This window comes from Pogoniulus pusillus, chromosome 32 (genome assembly GCF_015220805.1).
Source record: "Pogoniulus pusillus isolate bPogPus1 chromosome 32, bPogPus1.pri, whole genome shotgun sequence".
Lineage (NCBI taxonomy): Eukaryota > Metazoa > Chordata > Aves > Piciformes > Lybiidae > Pogoniulus > Pogoniulus pusillus.
Window position 1 is genome coordinate 3706747 of NC_087295.1, and position 19039 is coordinate 3725785.

A 19039-nucleotide genomic window follows, 5' to 3' on the forward strand; every position below is an offset into this window, starting at 1 on the left:
TTGTTCTGTCACTGGTTCCTGGCAGAAGAGACCAACTGCACAGCCTACAGCCTCCCTTCAGGTAGTTGCAGACAGCAATGAGGTCTGCCCTCAGCCTCCTCTTCTCCATGCTGCACCCCCCCAGCTCCCTCAGCCTCTCCTTGTGGGGCTGTGTTTTCTAGCAGCTCTTCTCTCCCTCTATTTTAAAGGCTAAGTTCAAACAGTGTGTGTGTATTTGCTATGTCAGAGGATATCTGGCTTCATTTTCAGACTCCTTGATTAGAAGGGAAGAGACTTGCCCCACTTCAGCAAAGAATCTGAACTACTGCAAGACTTAGCTCCTGCAGCAACAGATCTTTTCTGTACTTCCACACTGCAGCTGCTGTCACACAGTACTTCTTGAAACAAAAGGAGTTAGCTTGCTGCTTGAAAGCACTGAGTTAAAGCACTCACTTTTCAACTGAGTTAAAGCTCTGTCTCTTTTTGCAATGAATCCAGTTAATATTCTTCAGTAGAACTTGTGTGGTGTTAGCTTATTGCTTGATAGTGAAACTCAAAGCAGCAGTGGAGACTTTATTTTAGGAACTTCAGTTGGGTTCAGACATAGATCAAACAATTCTTTTTATTTTTTGGTCAAACCAAGAAAAATAGATCACTTGCTCTCTTGTTAGTGTGATGCTAAAAGTCCCTTTTCTCCTTCTTGCTCCTTCAGGACTGCAGCTTTATCCTTCAGTCAGTGAATGGTCTTTTGCTGTGCTCCAGTCTGCAGGAACTACTTGGTTAACACCTCTCAAAGACTTTATACAGGTCAGGCAGGTTAGCAAGCTGCAAAATGTTGCCATCCTCTGCAAAGTGCTTAGGAGGTAAAAGGTAAGTCCTAAAAGCTTTGTAAAGCACATGTTCCACAGTCCATTTCCATGTTGTTGAACCAGAGTCAGCCTCTTCATTCTGAAATGCAGGGGAGAAAAAGGACACACTGAAACTCTCTTGTAGTAAAGGACAAGAAGTAGAATACTTCAGAAAACTCAAGCCATACTGCCACTTGATTGACTTCACTGGCAGTAGAGCTGAGGCTGGAAACCTGTCATTGAAACAGAAGTTGCCTGGGTGTTGGTTGTTTGTTCATACATCTGGTTAGTGACATCCCCTCATACCTGAGAGCTTGTGGGGTTGGCCTCATCTATTATATATTGCTTTCTAATAGAGTAGAACATAGCTAATTCTTTGCTCAGGCTTTCAAAACACTCCTTTTCTTCATCCCAGTTTACCTGTAACAAGAAAAAAAAGTAAATTTAGTAGGACAGCAGTCACAGATTGATACAGAAAGATTATTATGGGAAAAAAACCATGGAAATGTCTTTGCCTTTTTCTTTATCAGTACAAGATACTAAAAGTAGAACTTGGAAGCAAAGCACAACTGATCGATAACTAGAACAGAAGTGGCTGGAGCACATGAAAGTATATTTAACCAACTCCAGCCTTGCCTTTGCAGTTTCTGATGAATTAATTTGATTGAATTCATTCCTTCCTCCATAGAAAAAGGAGTGAGTGGTTGAGTGAAATGATGAAGAGAGATACCTCTGTGGCCAAGCGAAGGATGAACATAGGCAGGCCTTCCAGTGGTGGAACATAGTTTTCTATCAGAAGTGGCAACCCAATAAGGTTTCCTTCCTGCAAGGCAACATTGCTGCTTCAGTTAAAAAACAAAAGTGCTCATTCTTACAGAAAGTGCACCAGAGCTGACCTGCTGCAAGACTGACTCTTGCCAAGCTTAGAGAGGTTAGGGCTATTTGAAGTTACAAGTGATTGAAGCCTGATGCCAGGCAGGCATTGCAGGAAGAGGGCTAGTGGTGGTGGTGAACTTCACAAGACCTGGCTTTAAGCTACTCTGCTTAGGAAGACTGAATTTAGCTTTCTCTTCTACCTCTAGACAGACTACTGCTGACTACATAGATCCTGCTTCTGGGGGCACATCCAAGTGAAGTGTTTGGGTTCCGTGACCCTTGATAAAGCTGTTCATTTCTGTATAGGGGATGCATTAGGCCACACACAGAGATGGTGATGCTGTAAGGCCTCCCTGCCTGGCTGGAGAACTGGCTAAGCTGCACACCTTGGTGGGTAAAAGGCCTGCATTCTAGTTATTGAAGCAATGACTGCTTGATTTGGTAGCTATGCAGGAACTGCTCTGTGTGGCACCCTTCTGAAAGCAGCACAAGTCCTGAGCATTTTCAGTGGGAGGGGTAAGCCAGCTCAGTCTTGCTGGAGCTACTTCTTAGTGGCTGTAAGCACTGCAAGCAAACCACTGCAGTTGTGTTACCAAAATGTAGGAACATTTAGCTTGGAAAAGACCTCTGAAAATCAGTGAGTCCAACTGTAAATGTAACCCAGCCCAGGCCACCATTTGGCTCCTGTTACAAAGGGCAGCAGCAGTCACCTCATCAATTTCAAGAGAAAAATAATCTTTCAACATTTCAGTCTTCTTCTTCAGAAACTCCACAATGTACTCAGCAAGTCCTTCTTTTGGGCCATCTTCTTCTGTCCAGCCACTTTCAGGATCCTCTAAAGCGAGCATTGAAAGCTCGTATAAAGGGGCAGGCTCCTAAAAATGGAGGAGGCAAAACTGTTGTTAATGATCAATGTGCTCTACTGGAAACCAACAGCTTCTTCTTCCTTCTATAAACTCAGTGTAATGTGTCATCTCTGGCCTGTAAACAGTTCTGCTTGTCATAACCACTCTAAAAAGTATCAGGTTTCTTGCTGCTACAGTATCTACAGCTCCAGACAGAAATATACAAGTTAATACAGAAACACAGCAGCCCTCCCAGAAACCCGAGTCCCCAGGAGGGGCTCTCAACCACCCTTCCACCTTCTTTGCTCCCCTCTACCTTATCTCAGACTCTGCCTTACATGCAAAGTGAGTTTGGGGGATCAGCCAGGGGAGTTAGAAAGCAGGATTAGTTACACAGAAAGCAGGCCAGGGAGAAAAGTACAGGCACTCAGAAACCTACACTGACAACTGTCTTATCTATGCTTATGTTCTTGCTTTTATACATCTCAGCAAGCCTATAAGTGCAGCAGACATCACCACTGTTTGCTTTTCACAGCCTAGCATCTAATTTCTCTCACTAAAATACCCTAGCTAGCCTCAAACTAGCACAAACCCCAAACCTCAGTGAATATCTCAAACCCATGCTAACAGCAGGCAGTCAGGATGACAACTTGGCTACAAAGTTACTGAGTTCTCTACATTCTGCCCTTGCTGCAAAAGAAAACAACAAAACCATTGTTGTAGCAGCCAAAAACCAGCCCTTTAGTCTGAAAGGACAGGATTGGCATAAATACAAAGGATAGAGGTGGGGTAGAGTGTAAAATGATACTTACAGACAGCCTTAAGACTCCAAAGTTTGCAAAGTCATAAATAAGTATTTGGTAGAAGAGTTCCTGGCTAAATTGAAGTACAAAAGTTAGCTCTATAGGCAAGGCCACACATCACTAAGTCACCATAAATAAGAGAGGAAAGTGTCCTCTTGGAAACATCCGATCAACATCCACATTTGTGCTAAGGTCTTACTCTAACTGAGCAGTTTGAGATTCACACACACTATCTAGCTGCTTACAATCAAATCTGGTTTCTGACACCACCAGCCACACTGGTGCAGAAATGTTGCAGACTGCAGCATGCATGCACCATCACTTTATTCCCAGATGCTTTATATTTCAACATCTTCACTGCAGAAGATGCACAGGAGCTTAGAAACTGATATCCCAGTCTAGCTGAATTGCATGATCTTGTTACAAAACTGAGGGAGCTGTCTGGGTAAGGCTGAATATGCAACCATACAAACTTTGGGTTCAGATCATCTCCTGCAGTTTCATAGAATCAGCCAGGTTGGAAGAGACCTCCAAGATCATCCAGTCCAACCTAGCACCCAGCCCTAGCCAATGAACTAACCAATGGCACTAAGTGTCCCAGCCAGGCTTTTTTTGCACACCTCCAGGCACGGCGACTCCACCACCTCCCTGGGCAGCCCATTCCAATGCCAATCACTCTCTCTGCCAACAGCTTCCTCTCAACATCCAGCCTAGACCTGCCCTGGCACAACTTCAGACTCTGTCCCCTTGTTCTGTTGCTGGTTGCCTGGCAGAAGAGCCCAACCCCACCTGGCTACAACCTCCCTTCAGGTAGTTGTAGAGAGCAATGAGCTCTGCCCTAAGCCTCCTCTGCTGCAGGCTGCACACCCCCAGCTCCCTCAGCCTCTCCTCACAGGGCTGTGCTCCAGGCTCCTCCCCAGCTTTGGCGCCCTCCTGTGGACACCTTCCAGCACCTCAACATCTCTCTTGAATTGAGGGGCCCAGAACTGGACACAATACTCAAGGTGTGGCCTGACCAGTGCTAAGTCCAAGGGCAGAATAATCTCCCTTATCCTGCTGGCCACACCGTTCCTGATCCAGGCCAGGATGCCATTGGCTCTCTTGGCCACCTGGGCAAATTTCTCTTAACCCAACTGGACACAGCATTTTACATAAAGTTTTGGAAGCTTTTGCTTGTTCATCTTTATGCAGCATAGTGTAGATGATCATGAAACAAATGAAACTTCTTCCCCTTTCCTTGGCCTGTGAGCACACATTACAGTAGCTACTGATTCACTGCAACTTCTTCCACTGCATTGAACCAGTTATTTTTTAGCTTTGTGACTTTCAGGTAGACAACAAGAACACAGTAACAGTGTTGCTTTTCCTGTCATTTCCTTCCTTCTTCTGCTTAGCTTGGTAACTGGTACTTATTTCAACCACCAGCAAGCTGCTTTACCTGAGTTTTGTTGTGTTGAGAAGATAGAGTTTTGTCTGATACTGGGCCAGCGCCCACTGAGGACTGACACAGCCAACAAATGAGTGGTCATGTAGCATCTCCTGAAGACCTGAAACAATTGAAGGGGATAGGGAAGAAACAAAAGGATACACTTTAGTCTTTGCAACCCCTTCCTAATTAATTTGATTGGTTTGTGTCTTCTGAAAGGCTCAGACTCCTCTTCAGTCACTACTGGTGCTTCTTACAGCAAGAAGGTTTTGCAGTACTGCTCCTTTGTGTGCATGCACAAATAGTTCTCTATTAAAGCCTAAGTGACAATAGCTTATGTAATCTTAGAATGGTCAGGGTTGGAAGGCACCTCCAAAGGCCACCTAGTCCAATCTCCATGCAGTCAGCAGGGACATCCTCAAATAGGTTGCCCAGAGTCCTGTTGAGCCTCACTATGAATGTCTCCAGGGATGAGGCCTCAACCACCTCCCTGAGCAACCCATTCCAGTGTTCCACCACCCTCACAGTAAAGAACTTGTTCCTAACATCCAATGTAAATCTGCTCTTCTCTAATTTGAAGCTCAGTTTGAGTCTAATGGCAACTAAAGAGTTAAGAGGGAAACAACCCTAGAAAGAATGGGAAACTCTCAGCAGAAGAGAGAACATTTCACCACCCTCATCATTTTCTGTAAGTGGGACAGATGAAAACAAAAAGCAAAAGGAGTAAATAGAAACTATTAACCAAGCCTGTCCCAGTCTACTTCACAAGCATAGGGTTAAGCACAGTTTTGGTCATGACTGTGTCACAGCAGGCATTTCTGTTTGAAAAATACAAAATAATTTAGCTTTTCAAACTCTTCATTTTACAGTGCTGCGAGTTATGATGCAACTTAAGGTTTGTAAAAATACCAGAATGCATAAAATGTCTCATTAGCTAACAAGGTACATGGCAAAACAGCCCTCCAGGGTGGCTCAGTGGAGGCAGCTGCCTGATCAAGCTGTGTCCTTGGATGTCTAACAGACAGTTTTGATACAAGCTTGCTTAAGCAGCAGGCCGAGCTGCCTGGGCCACCTCCTTAATGTTTTTGTTCAGCAGCTGAAACAATGTTATTTAAGTTGGTAGGATAACAATAACCTTCAGAAGCAAAAGGCTCTCTTACTTGCATGTGCTTGGTTACTGATTTCCTCCTGGAGAGTCAATACGCTGGTCAAGTTGATAATTCTCCTTCTAGGGGTGCAGGCAGCAGTCATGTCCTTTCTGCTGTCTTCTTGCTCCATTTCTATGTCCTCATCTTCCCGTGGTCTCTTTCTACAGTGCCAAAACAAAAGAGTGTTCAGATCACAAAGATGATCAAAGGGCTTGGACAGCTCTGTTGTGAGGATAGGCTGAAGGAGCTGGGATTGTTCAGCATGAACCTTAGTGGGGGGGATCTTAGAGCTGCTTTCCAGTAGCTGAAGGGATCCTACAGGAGGGCTGCAGAGGGACTTTTCCTAAGGGTGTCTAGTAGCACAACAAGGAGGAATAGTTTGAAGCTGAGGGAGAGTAGGTTTAGTTTGGATCTTAGGAAGTTCTTCAGCAGGAGGGTGGTGAGACTCTGGAATAAGCTGCCCAGGGAGACTGTGATTGCCTCCTCCGTGGGGGTGTTCAAGGCCAGGTGGGATGAGGCCTTGAATAGCTGAGTTTAGCTGAGAGGCCCATGGCAGGGAGGTTGGAGTAGATGATTTCTGACTTCCAACCTAAGCTATGATTCTATTAAATAGGCAAAACAGGCCAACAGGTTGGCTGCTCAGTTCTTGTGCTCTGTATTAGCACAGGAAGCGCAGAAACTTTCCCAGAGCTATAAATAAAGACAGACTTTATTCCTAAGGCATAATTTGTTAGGAAAAAGGTAATTCACAGAAAATCCATGACTCCAATACCAATCAGATCATATATGTCCTGTACAAACACCAAGAAAGTTGGGCTCTATAGGACATAGCAAAAAGTGTTGATACTTCCAATGATTTTTTTCATGATAGTTTTTCTGTACTAGTGTGAGGACAGCAGGAGGAACAGATTCCTTCTGCCAAGACTTTTGGCCTCTTGACAGCTCCTGCAGGAGCTCAAAAACATTACAGCACTTTTACCTTTGACTAGGGTAATGTCTGTAAAATTGGATGATGTGACTCCTATCTCCCCCCACAAAAGGAGGGTCTCCAAAGAGTGACATTAACTTTTCAGTCTATATCTCTACTGCTTCCTCCCTTTCAGCACGCACAGAAATCCCACTCCACTTACAAAACTTATCCCCAGGGATGTAAGCCACAGCTCAGAGATGTGAAGTTTAATTTCTCATTAAAATGCCATGGAAAGTTATTCTAGGAAAAAAATTCCTTCTGAAAAAGCAGGAGTCCAAAGAGGTCAGAAATATGTCCATTTTCAGGGCCATGCCACAAAAGGTGTGCCAGGGTAGGTATAGGCTGGATATTAGGAAGAAGTTCTTCACAGAGAGAGTGATTGGCATTGGAATGGGCTGCCCAGGGAGGTGGTGGAGGCACTGTCCCTGGGGGTCTTCAAGAAAAGACTGGATGAGGCACTTAGTGCCATGGTCTAGTTGATTGGTTAGGGCTGGGTGCTAGGTTGGACTGGATGATCTTGGAGGTCTCTTCCAACCTGGTTGATTCTATGAGGTAGCCTTGCATGGCTCAGGAAAGGTGCAGCTTACCGAGGAGGCACGGGAGAAGCGCGCCCGCTCTCACTTGGCACCGCAGGCATCGCTGTGTCCCCCTGCACATCAGCCGTCTCGACCAGCTCACTGACACTTCCCCTTTCAGCATCCTGTGGCCTGAGCACAGCCTTTGGAGAACCTGCAGTAACTTCTGTTGTAGCTTCCATGGGAGCTGTACTTAGGAGGTTGTTTGCTGGCTGAAGGAAAGCATCCAGTTTCTGCTCTCGGGAATCGGTGCGGACCATCTGATGCGCGTAAACTTTATCGCCAGCTCCTCTGGTGCCAGCAGAGGAGCTTCCTACTGATTTTACTGCCTCACTGGAAAAGCAGTCTGCTCCTGGAAGCAATGTCTTCATTCAAATATGGGGAAGCAAAGAGAAGACATTCAGCAAGACAAGAAAAAAGCCCACAAAGCTCAGCCACACTTCCCACAGTTCTCCTCGGAGGCAGGTAACTTTCAGACCCCACAAACACACTGTCAGCTGCTTAGGCCACTGCTTTGCACCTGCTATCCACACAGCATGAACATCATTATCTTGGCAGTTAATGAGGTCATGTGGAGCAAAACTAGAAGTGGGTAGATTGAGATTGGATGTTAGGAAGAAGTTTTTCACCATGAGGGTGGTGAGACCCTGGAACACATTGCCCAGGGAGGTGGTGGAAGCCTCACGCCTGGAAGTCTTTAAGGCCAGGCTCTGAGCACCCTGATCTAACGTGAGGTGTCCCTGCCCATGGCAGGGGATTGGAACTACATGATCCTTGAAGTCCTTCCCAGCCCTGACCATTCTGTGATTCTATGATTCATTAACTGGCATTCCTTTGTCTCACAGGCAAAATCTTTAATGTAGAAAGAAAAAAAGAACAACTCACAGATTTGGGTTTTTTTTTTGTTTTAATAGGTTCTGGTTATAATTCTTACACTAAACTCTAAAGAGAGTAGAGATTAGGAAATCTCTTTTTGATTTTTTTGGGTTTTTTTTTGCTGGGTAGATTAATCCCAAATCATTGTCAGATTCACTGAGATGTGTGTTTGACATCTCAGTGTCAAATGCAGTTTCCTCAGTCACATCTTTGACATAGACCAGGGGAAAAATGAAGTAAAAATGAAAAATCACCACATGTGAAGGCTTGTAAAATCACAAAGACTGAGCAAATAGTTGACAGAAAGGCATTTGAAGTGAGATTTTTCTCTCTCTCTGTCACCTTGTTAATGTGAAAATATTAAAGCAATTTCATCCCTGGAACACAGCAAAGATCTCAGCAGCACCACGCTGCTGACTGTTAAATCAGTACAAGTACTCCCTCCCTGGAGGTGTTCCAGGCCAGGTTGGATGAGGCCTTGAGTGACCTGTTCTAGAGGGAGGTGTCCCTGCCCGTGGCAAGGAGTTGGATCTAGATGATCTTTGAGGTCCCTTCCAACCTAAACCATTGTATGATTCTATGATTCTGAGTGGGACAGAGCAAGCAACACTTCAAATAACCCAGAGCTGTGATCATTTGAGATGTTCTCACCTGGGTGAAGTACATCCTTGAAGAATTGGAGCCCAGTAGCTTGCTCTCCACATGCTGCTGCACATGCTCTAGAATACTGTCTTCATGCAGGAAATGGACCTCATGCTTTGTGGGATGCACATTCACATCTACATTCTGAGGAGCTATTTCCAGGCTGTAAAACATTTTTAAAAGAAGTGAACCTAACATTTCCCATGGCTGGCAAAGAGCACACAAATGGGCTCAGGAGAAAACTTGACAGGCTTGGGACCATTGCTCCATGCAAAGAAGGCAAAATGGTCCTGAGCGTTCTCAAGCTACACTACAGTCAGACTGATTTGGCATATTAAGAAATAATTGCTGTAAAGAACTCTAAACTCACCTAAATCAGCTTAAATAGGTAAGCTTAAGCCAGCCTCTACAAAGCAGACTTAAGACCAGTCTTTTATTGCATTGTCTCCTGAGTTAATGGCTGATGGCCTGACCTTTAGCAGCAGTTCAGTGCTGCAGTGCAAGGACTTTTTTGTTGGAGAGCACTGGGTGGCAGTAACTTTCACTGCTGAATGTAATCCTCAATCACTCAGCAATTCCAAAGCCAAGTTTTCCATTAGAATCATAGGATGGTTTAGGTTGGAAGGGATGGCAAAGATCATCCAGTTCCAACACCCTGTCATAGGCAGGGACACCTCCCACTAGAACAGGTTGCTCAAGGCCTCATCCAACCTGGCCTTGAACACAACACCTCCAGGGAGGTTGTGGGTGACAGAAGCACAGAATGTGATCAAAGATCACATTCTGTGCTTCTGTCATCCACAACCTCCCTGGGCAAACTATGCCAGTGTCTCACCACCCTCACTGGAAAGAACTTCGTAACATCTAGCTTGAATACCCAGAAAAAACAGCAACAGTCACAAATAATGATGCAAATATCAACCCCAGGAAGGAAGAGCAAGTTTGCAGCACTCAATCTGCTTGCTCTTGAATGTGCTACTGTATTCCTAGTGTAATCTTCCTGAAGTGAAACACATCCAGGCCATCAAAGTTGAAATGAAAGGCACTGATTCTGAAAAGAAGGCCTATTTCTGTAATGTGATTGGCTTGTGGAAGGTTAAAGATGCACAGTGGCTTGTGCCTGTCTGGCAGTTAAGTACGCTCAGCACTTCTATCAGGAACACAAATGTCCTTTTTAAACCTTCCCACCCCTAGGTGTATCCTACAAGACAGTACACTAAAAGGCTACTCCTTCCTGCTACTTTACCTTAAGTATAGGAAGGGATGGGTGCCTTTGGGCAGGTAAGCAGCATACACAGTTTCTACAGCTTTGCGCAGAGCAGCTGACTCTACCAGTCGATCTGAAACACACAACAGGAAGCTGTTTCCACAGAGCCCTGCTCAAATACACTGCACAGTGCCCAGCTGCTGCTGCACATCAACTTCTTCATGCTTTCCATCTTCAAAGTGCTATCTGTTGTACCTTTCCCCCGGCCCCAGTCTTAGCCCTCACATAAACCCAGGAACAGGCAGCATGTCTTAGCCCTCACATAAACCCAGGAACAGGCAGCATGTCTTAGCCCTCACATAAACCCAGGAATAGGCAGCATGTCTTAGCCCTCACATAAACCCAGGAACAGGCAGCATGTCTTAGCCCTCACATAAACCCAGGAATAGGCAGCATGTCTTAGCCCTCACATAAACCCAGGAATAGGCAGCATGTCTTAGCCCTCACATAAACCCAGGAACAGGCAGCATGTCTTAGCCCTCACATAAACCCAGGAACAGGCAGCATGTCTTAGCCCTCACATAAACCCAGGAACAGGCAGCATGTCTTAGCCCTCACATAAACCCAGGAACAGGCAGCATGTCTTAGCCCTCACATAAACCCAGGAACAGGCAGCATCTTCCAAGTATATTTTATATTTAGAACTATTTTTTCCCACAAATACTGAAATAATCACAGAATAGATCTGCTTGGAAGAGACGTCAGAGATCATCCAGACTCCCTTTGCACTTCATACAGTCAGGGTTTGTTCTGCCTCCTGCCAATGCTGCTGCAGAACAGACTGCCCTCCTGTCTTCAGTTGGCAGGACACAGTTGTAACCTTGGTACTCCCCAAGCTCAACTTTCCTGTGGGCCCAGTCTTAGCTGAGTGCAAAGCAAGGCACACATTACAGTGGAGTACTGCAGCCAGGTCTGGAGCCCTCAATACAGGAAGGACACAGAGCTGATGGAGCAGGTCCAGAAGGCCATAAAAATGATCAGAGGGTTGGAGCAGCTCTGCTACAAAGACAGGCTGAGAGAGTTGGGGTTGTTCAGCCTGGAGAAGGCTTCAGGGAGACCTAATAACAGCCTGCCACTAGCTGAAGGGGGCTACAAGAAGGCTGCAGAGGGACTATTTACAAAGGCCTGCAGTGACAGGACAAGGGGCAACGACTTCAGACTACAGAACACATTTAGATTGGATGTTAGGAGCAAGTTCTTTACCACGAGGGTAAATGGAACACTGGAGCAGGTTGCTCAGGGAGGTGTTTGAGACTCCTTCCCTGGAGATATTCCAGGTGAAGCTCAACAGGGCTTTAGGCAACCTGATCTAGTTGAGGATGTCCCTGGTGACTGCAGAGGAGGTTGGACTGGATGAACTTTGGAGGTCCCTTCCAACCCAGACCATTCTGTGATTCTCTAATTCTTCAAAGTCTTTAAGGAACACTCAAGCATTTCTTCAGGAAGCTTTGTTCCAGTTACTCTTCCTGTACAAAATGCTGCTGGTCTTTGGCTTTGTTCATGTAAACTTACGGTTTATGAAGAGTAAAAATACACATTTCTTCATAGAGTAGTTTGCATTGCTGATGTAGCCTTTCATTTTAAAGGCCAGGCCTGCATCCTCACAGCCCACTTCTATCAATTCTCTGTTGACAAGATCACAGAAACAAAACCAGCTCATTGTTCTGTTGATGCAGATTTCAAAGAGCACCCACAAGCAGCAATATACTGCTCTATAATCTACTTATATCACAGTATCACAGTATCATCAGGGTTGGAAGAGACCTCATAGATCATCAAGTCCAACCCTTTACCACAGAGCTCAAGGCTAGACCATGGCACCAAGTGCCACGTCCAACCTTGCCTTAAAGTGCCCCAGGGACGGCGACTCCACCACCTCCCCGGGCAGCCCATTCCAGTGTCCAATGACTCTCTCAGTGAAGAACTTCCTCCTCACCTCAAGCCTAAATATCACATCAGAGTGACTTGAGAGTTCAAACATTGCTGAGCCATAGACATTATTTAGCCTCAACTGTATTCTTTCCTCTAAGTTCAGCTGTAAACTAGTTACAGTTCCACTGTGTCTTTAATTCCTTATCACACTATCCATTATGATGTTAACATCCACTGATAATTCTGCTGGGCATTTCATTCTTTTAAGTCACCCACAGTGATAGACAAGGAGACTTCAGAACTGTCAGCAGAGGGAAGAACAATTCCTTCCATTGTCTGCTTGTGCAGCTTCCCTCTTCCCTTTGATACACTGAAAAAGGTCACAAGTTCTGCAAGAGGAGGGAGAGCTCCGATTATTTCAGCACTCCCTCTGTAATTCACCTTGAAGGAAGCAGGAAGAAAGAGTTAGCCCAGCCCATCTTCTTTCAAAGAGAAAGGGGAGGGAGAGTCACTGGGTAACTTCATGTGAAAAGAAAGCTGGACATCAGCAAACCTGCTAACAGCATTCCCAAAGATGGACCTGATGTTGTCCACTGTTGAGGCGTTTGACAAGGTCCTAACGTCTGAGACAGTGTCACCTTGCTGAAGAGATCAGAAAAGAGCATTGCTCAGTTCCCAGTTCTGCCTGAAGTTTTAGAATTAACATTTGTAATGCAGAAGAGTGGAGCATATCATCATGATAACATTTTGTATCCTTATTTGTGCTCAGCAAAACCTCCTCTGCTTCAGCTTCCACCCATTGCCCCTTGTCCTGCCATTGGACACGACTGAGCAGAGCCTGGCTCTGTCCTCTTGACACTTGCTGTTCCCATCTTTATAAACATGAATGAGGTCACCCCTCAGGCTCCTCTTCCCTGGGCTAAAGAGCTCCAGCTCCCTCAGCCTGTCCTCACAAGGAAGATGTTTCACTCCCCCATCATCTTTGTGTCTCTGCACTGGACTCTTCCAAGCAGTTCCTTGAAGTCTTTCTTGAGCTGAGGGCCCAAAACTGGAGACAGAATTCCAAATGTGGCCTCACAAAGGGCAGAGTAGAGAGGGAGGAGAACCTCTACATACCCACACATACAGACAGATAAACAGGCATATGGTGAAGTTAGGAAGAATTGATGTACCTTTTTAACTGAGAAGCTGATGCCTGAGTTATGGATGGCATACCTGAAACCCAAGCAAACAGAAGACTGCAGTGTGTGAAAGAAAAAGTTCCTTTCCCCAAATACTGAAAAGCAGTTAGTAATGGGGGCAGACAATTCTGTTTCCTGTCACACAGTAAAATGACTTGAGACAAGCTTTGCTGTGGACTAGACAGCTACAAAAATGCTTTATAACTTGATCTGTGGCCATATGAAATACAGGGATCACCTTAGCTTACTTCCCATAAATCCCAGTCAGCTCATGCAGACCTGGCCAGCTCAGCATCCTTGCGTGGGTTTAACTAGAACAGCAGCAAAAACTCACCCGCTATGATCAAATCAAGGCTGATCTGCTATGGAGAAGGATCTGAAAAATGGCTGCCTTGCCCTTAGAATTTCCCCTACTCAAATAGTTCATCTGACTGTGACCCCAGGGCCAAGTTTTGACACAAGACAGCTACGAAACCTTGACTTAAAGTCCTAGGGAAGTTGCTAACTTGAGAAAGAACACTTTGTAGAGCCCTGCAGCATGAGAAATGTACTAATGCAGATATTAGAGTGTTGTGACCAGGAGAAAAATGAAATAAAAATATGTAAAACCCTAATGAAAAAAACAATAACAAGCAAAACACAAACTTCAATGAGCTGCAAGCCTGTTACAGAGTAAAACTTTCAAGATCAGCCTGTCCCATGGAGCAGTGAGATCTGGCCCTTCAGCTCCTGGCCAGTAAAGACTCTTTAGTTGCTTGCTGAAGGAGCAGGCTAACATTTGGCCTTGGAGTCTTGCTACCCTTGCTGGCTTTAGCATTGACTCAAAGGAGTAAAGCTGTTATTTTGGTGCAAATTGTGTAAATCCTGCTTGCAGAGCCTCTGCATACAGCAAAAGAGGCAACAAAGGGATTGAGAAAGGGAATTTCTGGTATCTAAAGTGATAAATAAATCTAGGTGTGAAATCAGCATTCAGCACTTTCATAGTCAGCCAGATCTCAGTGCTCCAACACAGCTTTTCCTTGGATTCCATTCAGCCCAGGTTCATGGAGAGTTCAATCCTTTGTTATCACTATTTGCTTACTGGAATTCCTCCTAATAATAACCTTAGAGTAAAAGCAGTGGTTCTCCTCTGGAGTTTCCATATCAGATTGGACTGCTGCCTGACACAGGACACTAACAGATAGTTAACCCCCCTGCCCAAACCAGCAAAAAAACCCCAACCCACAGACACCAAACACACACATGCCAGTCCCTCTGAAAAACCCCAGGGCCCAGCATAACAAACTGGAGTCTCCCAATCCTGTTTACCTGCCAGCAACTTCTAGTATTTTTGCATATTCTTCACTGGGATTTTTTAAAGCTTTCCTCCTTGTATTTACATTGTAAAAGAGATCTTCCACCTACAGAGAAAAAGATCACAATTAAAAATCCTTTAAAAAAATATATTCTCTTACCACAGAGTTAAGCTAAATCCATTTTCTTAAAAGATACTACAAGATTCTCTGAAAGTACTTGCCCAGGGAACTTGGGGATGCTCCCTCCCTGGAGGTGTTCAAAGCCAGGCTGGATGAGGCCTTGAGTGACCTGTTGTAGTGGGAGGTGTCCCTGCCTATGGTGGGGGGTTGAACTGGATGAGCTTCGAGGTCCTTTCCAACCTAAACCATTCTGTGATTCTATACTTCAGTTTTTGAAGGAACATTCAATTAATTCCTTCCCTGCTTAGGTTCACCTAACAAAGTGCAGCTCCAGAGCAATAGATGCTTCCAAGTGTTTTGCTACATCAGTATCTGCACCAATAACAACAGCAGCAACAACTCTACAGCTCATTTTGCAGTCAAAATTAGATCAGATGACAATGGATTCCTTCATTAGAACGTTTTAATGAAATGCAAACAAATAGGACAAGAGTTGCTGCAGTCAAGGCTGTTAATGGCAGTAAAAGAGCAGCTTAAACTGCTCATGTTCATCATTTCTTTAAACAAGCTGCAAATTCCTTTCCAGCTGTACTGGGAAAGGCAGAAAGTGCAAGTGCAGCTTCTACCTCATCTAAACAGTGACATGGGAAGCTTCTGCCAAACACGGGGCTGCAGACTGCTAGGCCAGGCTACACTGCCACATGCACACTCTTTGCTCTTCATCATCCTAACAGCAATCTTCATCCCAACCCACCTTCAGATCTTGGAATAAGATAGGGAACAGGTTGCCCAGGGAGGTTCTGGATGTTCCCTCCCTGAAGTGTTCAAGGCCAGGTTGGATGAGGCCTTGAGTAACCTGTTCTAGTGGGAGGTGTCCCTGCCTATGGTGGGGGGTTTGGAACTGGATGATCCTTGAGGTCCCTTCCAACCTAAACCATTCTATGATTCTATGAAAGATATGACTGAACACCAAGCAGTAGTTCTGCAGTATCCTATTCCAGCCTTCATCTTTCCACTCTGCCTCATACAATGTAGATCACCCCTCCATGCTCTGACCTTCCTGTAGCCCTTACCTGTCCACTGAGGCCTTCAGCAGCCCAGAAGGATTATGAAATACTTCTCTATGCTTATCCTCAGAAGAAACAACAAAATAACAGTCCTTCTGAAACTTACCTTGCTGTCTTTGGTGACCAAAAAAACCCCATCAAGCCAAACAAAAACCCCATCAAACCTACACACCAACAGCATTTGGAAACTATTCTCCAAGGTGACACCAGTAATTCACAGAACAGAAAAGGGACAAGAGGGAAGAGGTGCAAAAACCTACTGTGATCTGAGTGCCTTGGTTTCCAGCACAGGGTTTCGGAGGAGCTTTAATTTTGCCATCACTGTAAGTAGCTCTAGGAGGAAAACAGAAAGTCACTAGACAGAGAGAGATGACAACTAAAACTAAGACAAGAGAAATGCCAGCATTGTCTTTGGTTTAACCCCAGAAACATTGAATTCCTTAGCCCACCCTCCTCCTTAACAAGAGCGCAGCAAAGAGAACCACATCCATCTGTTCAGTGTCAGATGCAGCAGGAGTCACTGGGATCAGAGGTGGCATACCTGTATGCACACTTGGCATCAGCTGTTTTAGTTGTTACTGTAACGTGGGCAACGTGGCTGATGCTAGCCAATGCCTAGGAAAGAGAAAGCAGCTTTGTAAAGCTTGCCCTGGAGACCACTGAGGGGTGGCCACATTTTAAACAGCAGCACTCTATTATCACATACCACTTGCAAGCAGTTAATAGAAAACCCTCACTAAACAACTGCAGGTCAGGAAAGCTTCAGCAAATTGTAGAACCTGCAATGCTGATTTTTATGCAGGACCTTTTTTTGGCTCTATTCTCATGTTTCATTTCCTCTGACAATGCAAGCAGAGAACCATGTAACATAACTACAAGAAAGTTGCAGAGTTTCTCATGTTTAAAACAAACAACAGCAACACAAAAGGAAGGTTTTAGCCATTATGTTCTCATCCCTGCCCCAACTCTTCTCCTGACTGTAGGTAATGTTGGACTGGTGGACAAGTTAACCATGGGACAGCAATGTGCCCTAATGGCCAAGGCCAGTGGTGTCCAAGGGTGCATTAAGAAGAGTGTCCAGCAGTGAGGTTCTCTTTAACCTCTACTCTGCCCTGGTGAGGTCCCACCTAGAATACAGCATCCAGTTCTGGGTTTCCCAGTTCAAGAGGGATCTATTTGAGAGTCCAATGGTGGGCTACAAGGATGCTGAAGAGACTGCATCACTGCCTGATGAGGAAAGGTTGAGAGCCCTGGGGCTGCTTAGTCGGCAGAGGAGAAGGCTAAGTGAGGATTTAATCAATGTCTATGAATATCTGAGAGCAGGGGCTGAGGAAGGAAGGGGCAGGGACAGCCTCTGCTCACTTGTGCCCTGGCATAGGACAAGGACAATAGATGGAAACTGCAGCACAGAAAGTTCCACCTCAGCATGAGGAAGAACTTCTTGATTGTAAGTGCCATGGAGCCCTGGCACAGGCTGCCCAGAGAGGTTGTGGACTCTCCTTCTCTGGAGCCTTTCCAGCCCTGTCTGGATGTGTTCCTGTGCGACCTGCTCTGTGCGATTCTCAGTCCTCCTCGGGAAGGGGGGTTGGGCTGGAAGATCTCCAGAGGTCTGTTCCAGCCCTGTGATACTCTCAGAAAGATGAAGCTTCTGTGAGGATTACTGGCAATAAAGTAGTGTGCAAACCCCACCACAAGAGGATTACAAGGACAACAGTTCCAAGAGCCTGATGAAGAGCTTACCTCGCCTCTAAAACCATACGTAGAAATGCTGGACAGGTCTTCAAATTTCTGCAGTTTACTGGTGGTGAATCTCTCACACACAATGCTCAGATCTTCCTTCTGTGTGAAAGGGACAAGAATCACACTCCATTTCAAGCCTTTTCAAGGTCAGAAACATTGATAAACTGAAACAAAGTTTAAAAGGTAGTGCTGCACATCGGCATGCAGCTGGCAGCTTTGTTTACTCACTCTGATACCACAGCCGTTATCTTGGACCTGGATGAGCTTCAGACCACCTTCTTTAACTACCACCTGGATACTTGTAGATTTGGCATCCAAACTGCAGAAACCAAGAAAGCATTCTAGAGAACAGCACCTCTGGAACATAAAGGACTACAGGACTCTGAGAAGAGTTAAAGCACAGTAGTGCTAAGCCGTTTCTACTCGTGGCTCATGCTGGAATTCATTCTGTTTCAAACAAATCTTCACTGCCTCCTTCCTTTTCCTTCTAACTATCCCAAATCACCATCCACAGCGACTCTGTGAGTAACTTTCAGAAGTATAACAATTAAGAAGGTGCCCTGCTAACGAGTAGACCTTCTCTCCCCATTACCAATACCTGCTGCTGGCTTTCACAGAGCTCATGCAGCTCACTGCACTCCTCCTCATACAACTTCTGCTGCAGACCTTTCACCAGCTTGGTTGCCCTTCTTTGGCTCTGGCACTTCATTTTCCTTCTGACAGTGAGTGGCCCAAACCTGAACAGAGTATTCAAGGGGCAGCCTTACCAGTGCCAAGTGCAGGGGCATGATCACTTTCCCACTCCTGCTGGCCACACTACTCTTGGTACAGGCCTGGGTGCTGTTGGCCTTCTTGGCCACCTGAGCACGCTGCTGGCTGTGTTCACACAGGTTCTTTTCTACCAGGCAGTTCTCCAGCCACTCGGCCCCAAGCTTCTGCCTGGGGCTGTTGTAAGCCAAGCCAGGACCTGGCACTTGGCCTTGTTGAACCCCATGCCGCTGACCTCGGCCTATCGATCCAGCATGAAAAGATCTCTGCACAGCCTCTCTGCCTTCACAGAGATCAACACTCCTATCCAACCTGGTGATGCCTGCAAACCTGATGAGGCTGCCTTAATCGATTAAGATATTAGATGGGGCTGGCTCCAACACGGAGCCCTCCCCGTGCCCGAGGGCCCCGCAGCAGTGGGCCCGGAGGAGCAGCCCCCGCCTTTACCAGTTCTCTATCATCTCCTTGATGGCGTTCGCCGGTCTCTGGATGACCTCGCCGGCAGCGATGCGGTTCACCACGGCTTCATCCAGCCGCCGGATAACGCCGGCCATCCTCAGCGCCGTGACGGGAGCCCGGCCGGGCGGACCCGGGGGGCGGCTGCTCGGGGGGCCGCAGCGAACGGCGCTCGGAGGGTAACGGAGGCGGCCGGGACGCTCCCGTGCGGGGAACGCAGGAGCCAGGAGCCGGCGGAACCCGGAAGGGAACACTGCGGGCCAGCCCGGAAGAGGGGGCCGCAGA

General features: G+C 46.1%; 1 protein-coding gene across 1 annotated transcript; it reads right to left on the minus strand.

Moving 5' to 3' along the window:
• Positions 1–583: 583 nt before the first annotated feature.
• On the minus strand, positions 584–19039 carry MLH1 (mutL homolog 1). The gene is made up of 19 exons (XM_064169871.1): positions 18746–19039; positions 17759–17849; positions 17531–17629; positions 16332–16405; positions 16051–16123; positions 14617–14708; positions 13300–13342; positions 12681–12769; positions 11768–11880; positions 10235–10328; positions 8998–9151; positions 7483–7835; positions 5938–6086; positions 4790–4898; positions 3361–3424; positions 2414–2578; positions 1558–1650; positions 1134–1247; positions 584–927 (listed from the first exon to the last, which is right to left on the minus strand). Exons 1-19 carry the CDS (start codon positions 18850–18852, stop codon positions 760–762), a joined length of 2244 nt encoding a protein of 747 aa, XP_064025941.1. The 5' UTR covers positions 18853–19039; the 3' UTR covers positions 584–759.

Excerpts from the sequence above, each read along its gene's own strand:
- MLH1 (XM_064169871.1), bottom strand. The coding sequence starts at position 18,852 with ATGGCCGGCGTTATCCGGCGGCTGGATGAAGCCGTGGTGAACCGCATC. Across the intron at positions 16,406-17,530 it reads CGTATGGTTTTAGAGGCGAG|GCATTGGCTAGCATCAGCCA; the intron begins GTAAGCTCTTCA and ends TCTCTTTCCTAG. Across the intron at positions 14,709-16,050 it reads ACCAAGGCACTCAGATCACA|GTGGAAGATCTCTTTTACAA; the intron begins GTAGGTTTTTGC and ends TTTTCTCTGTAG.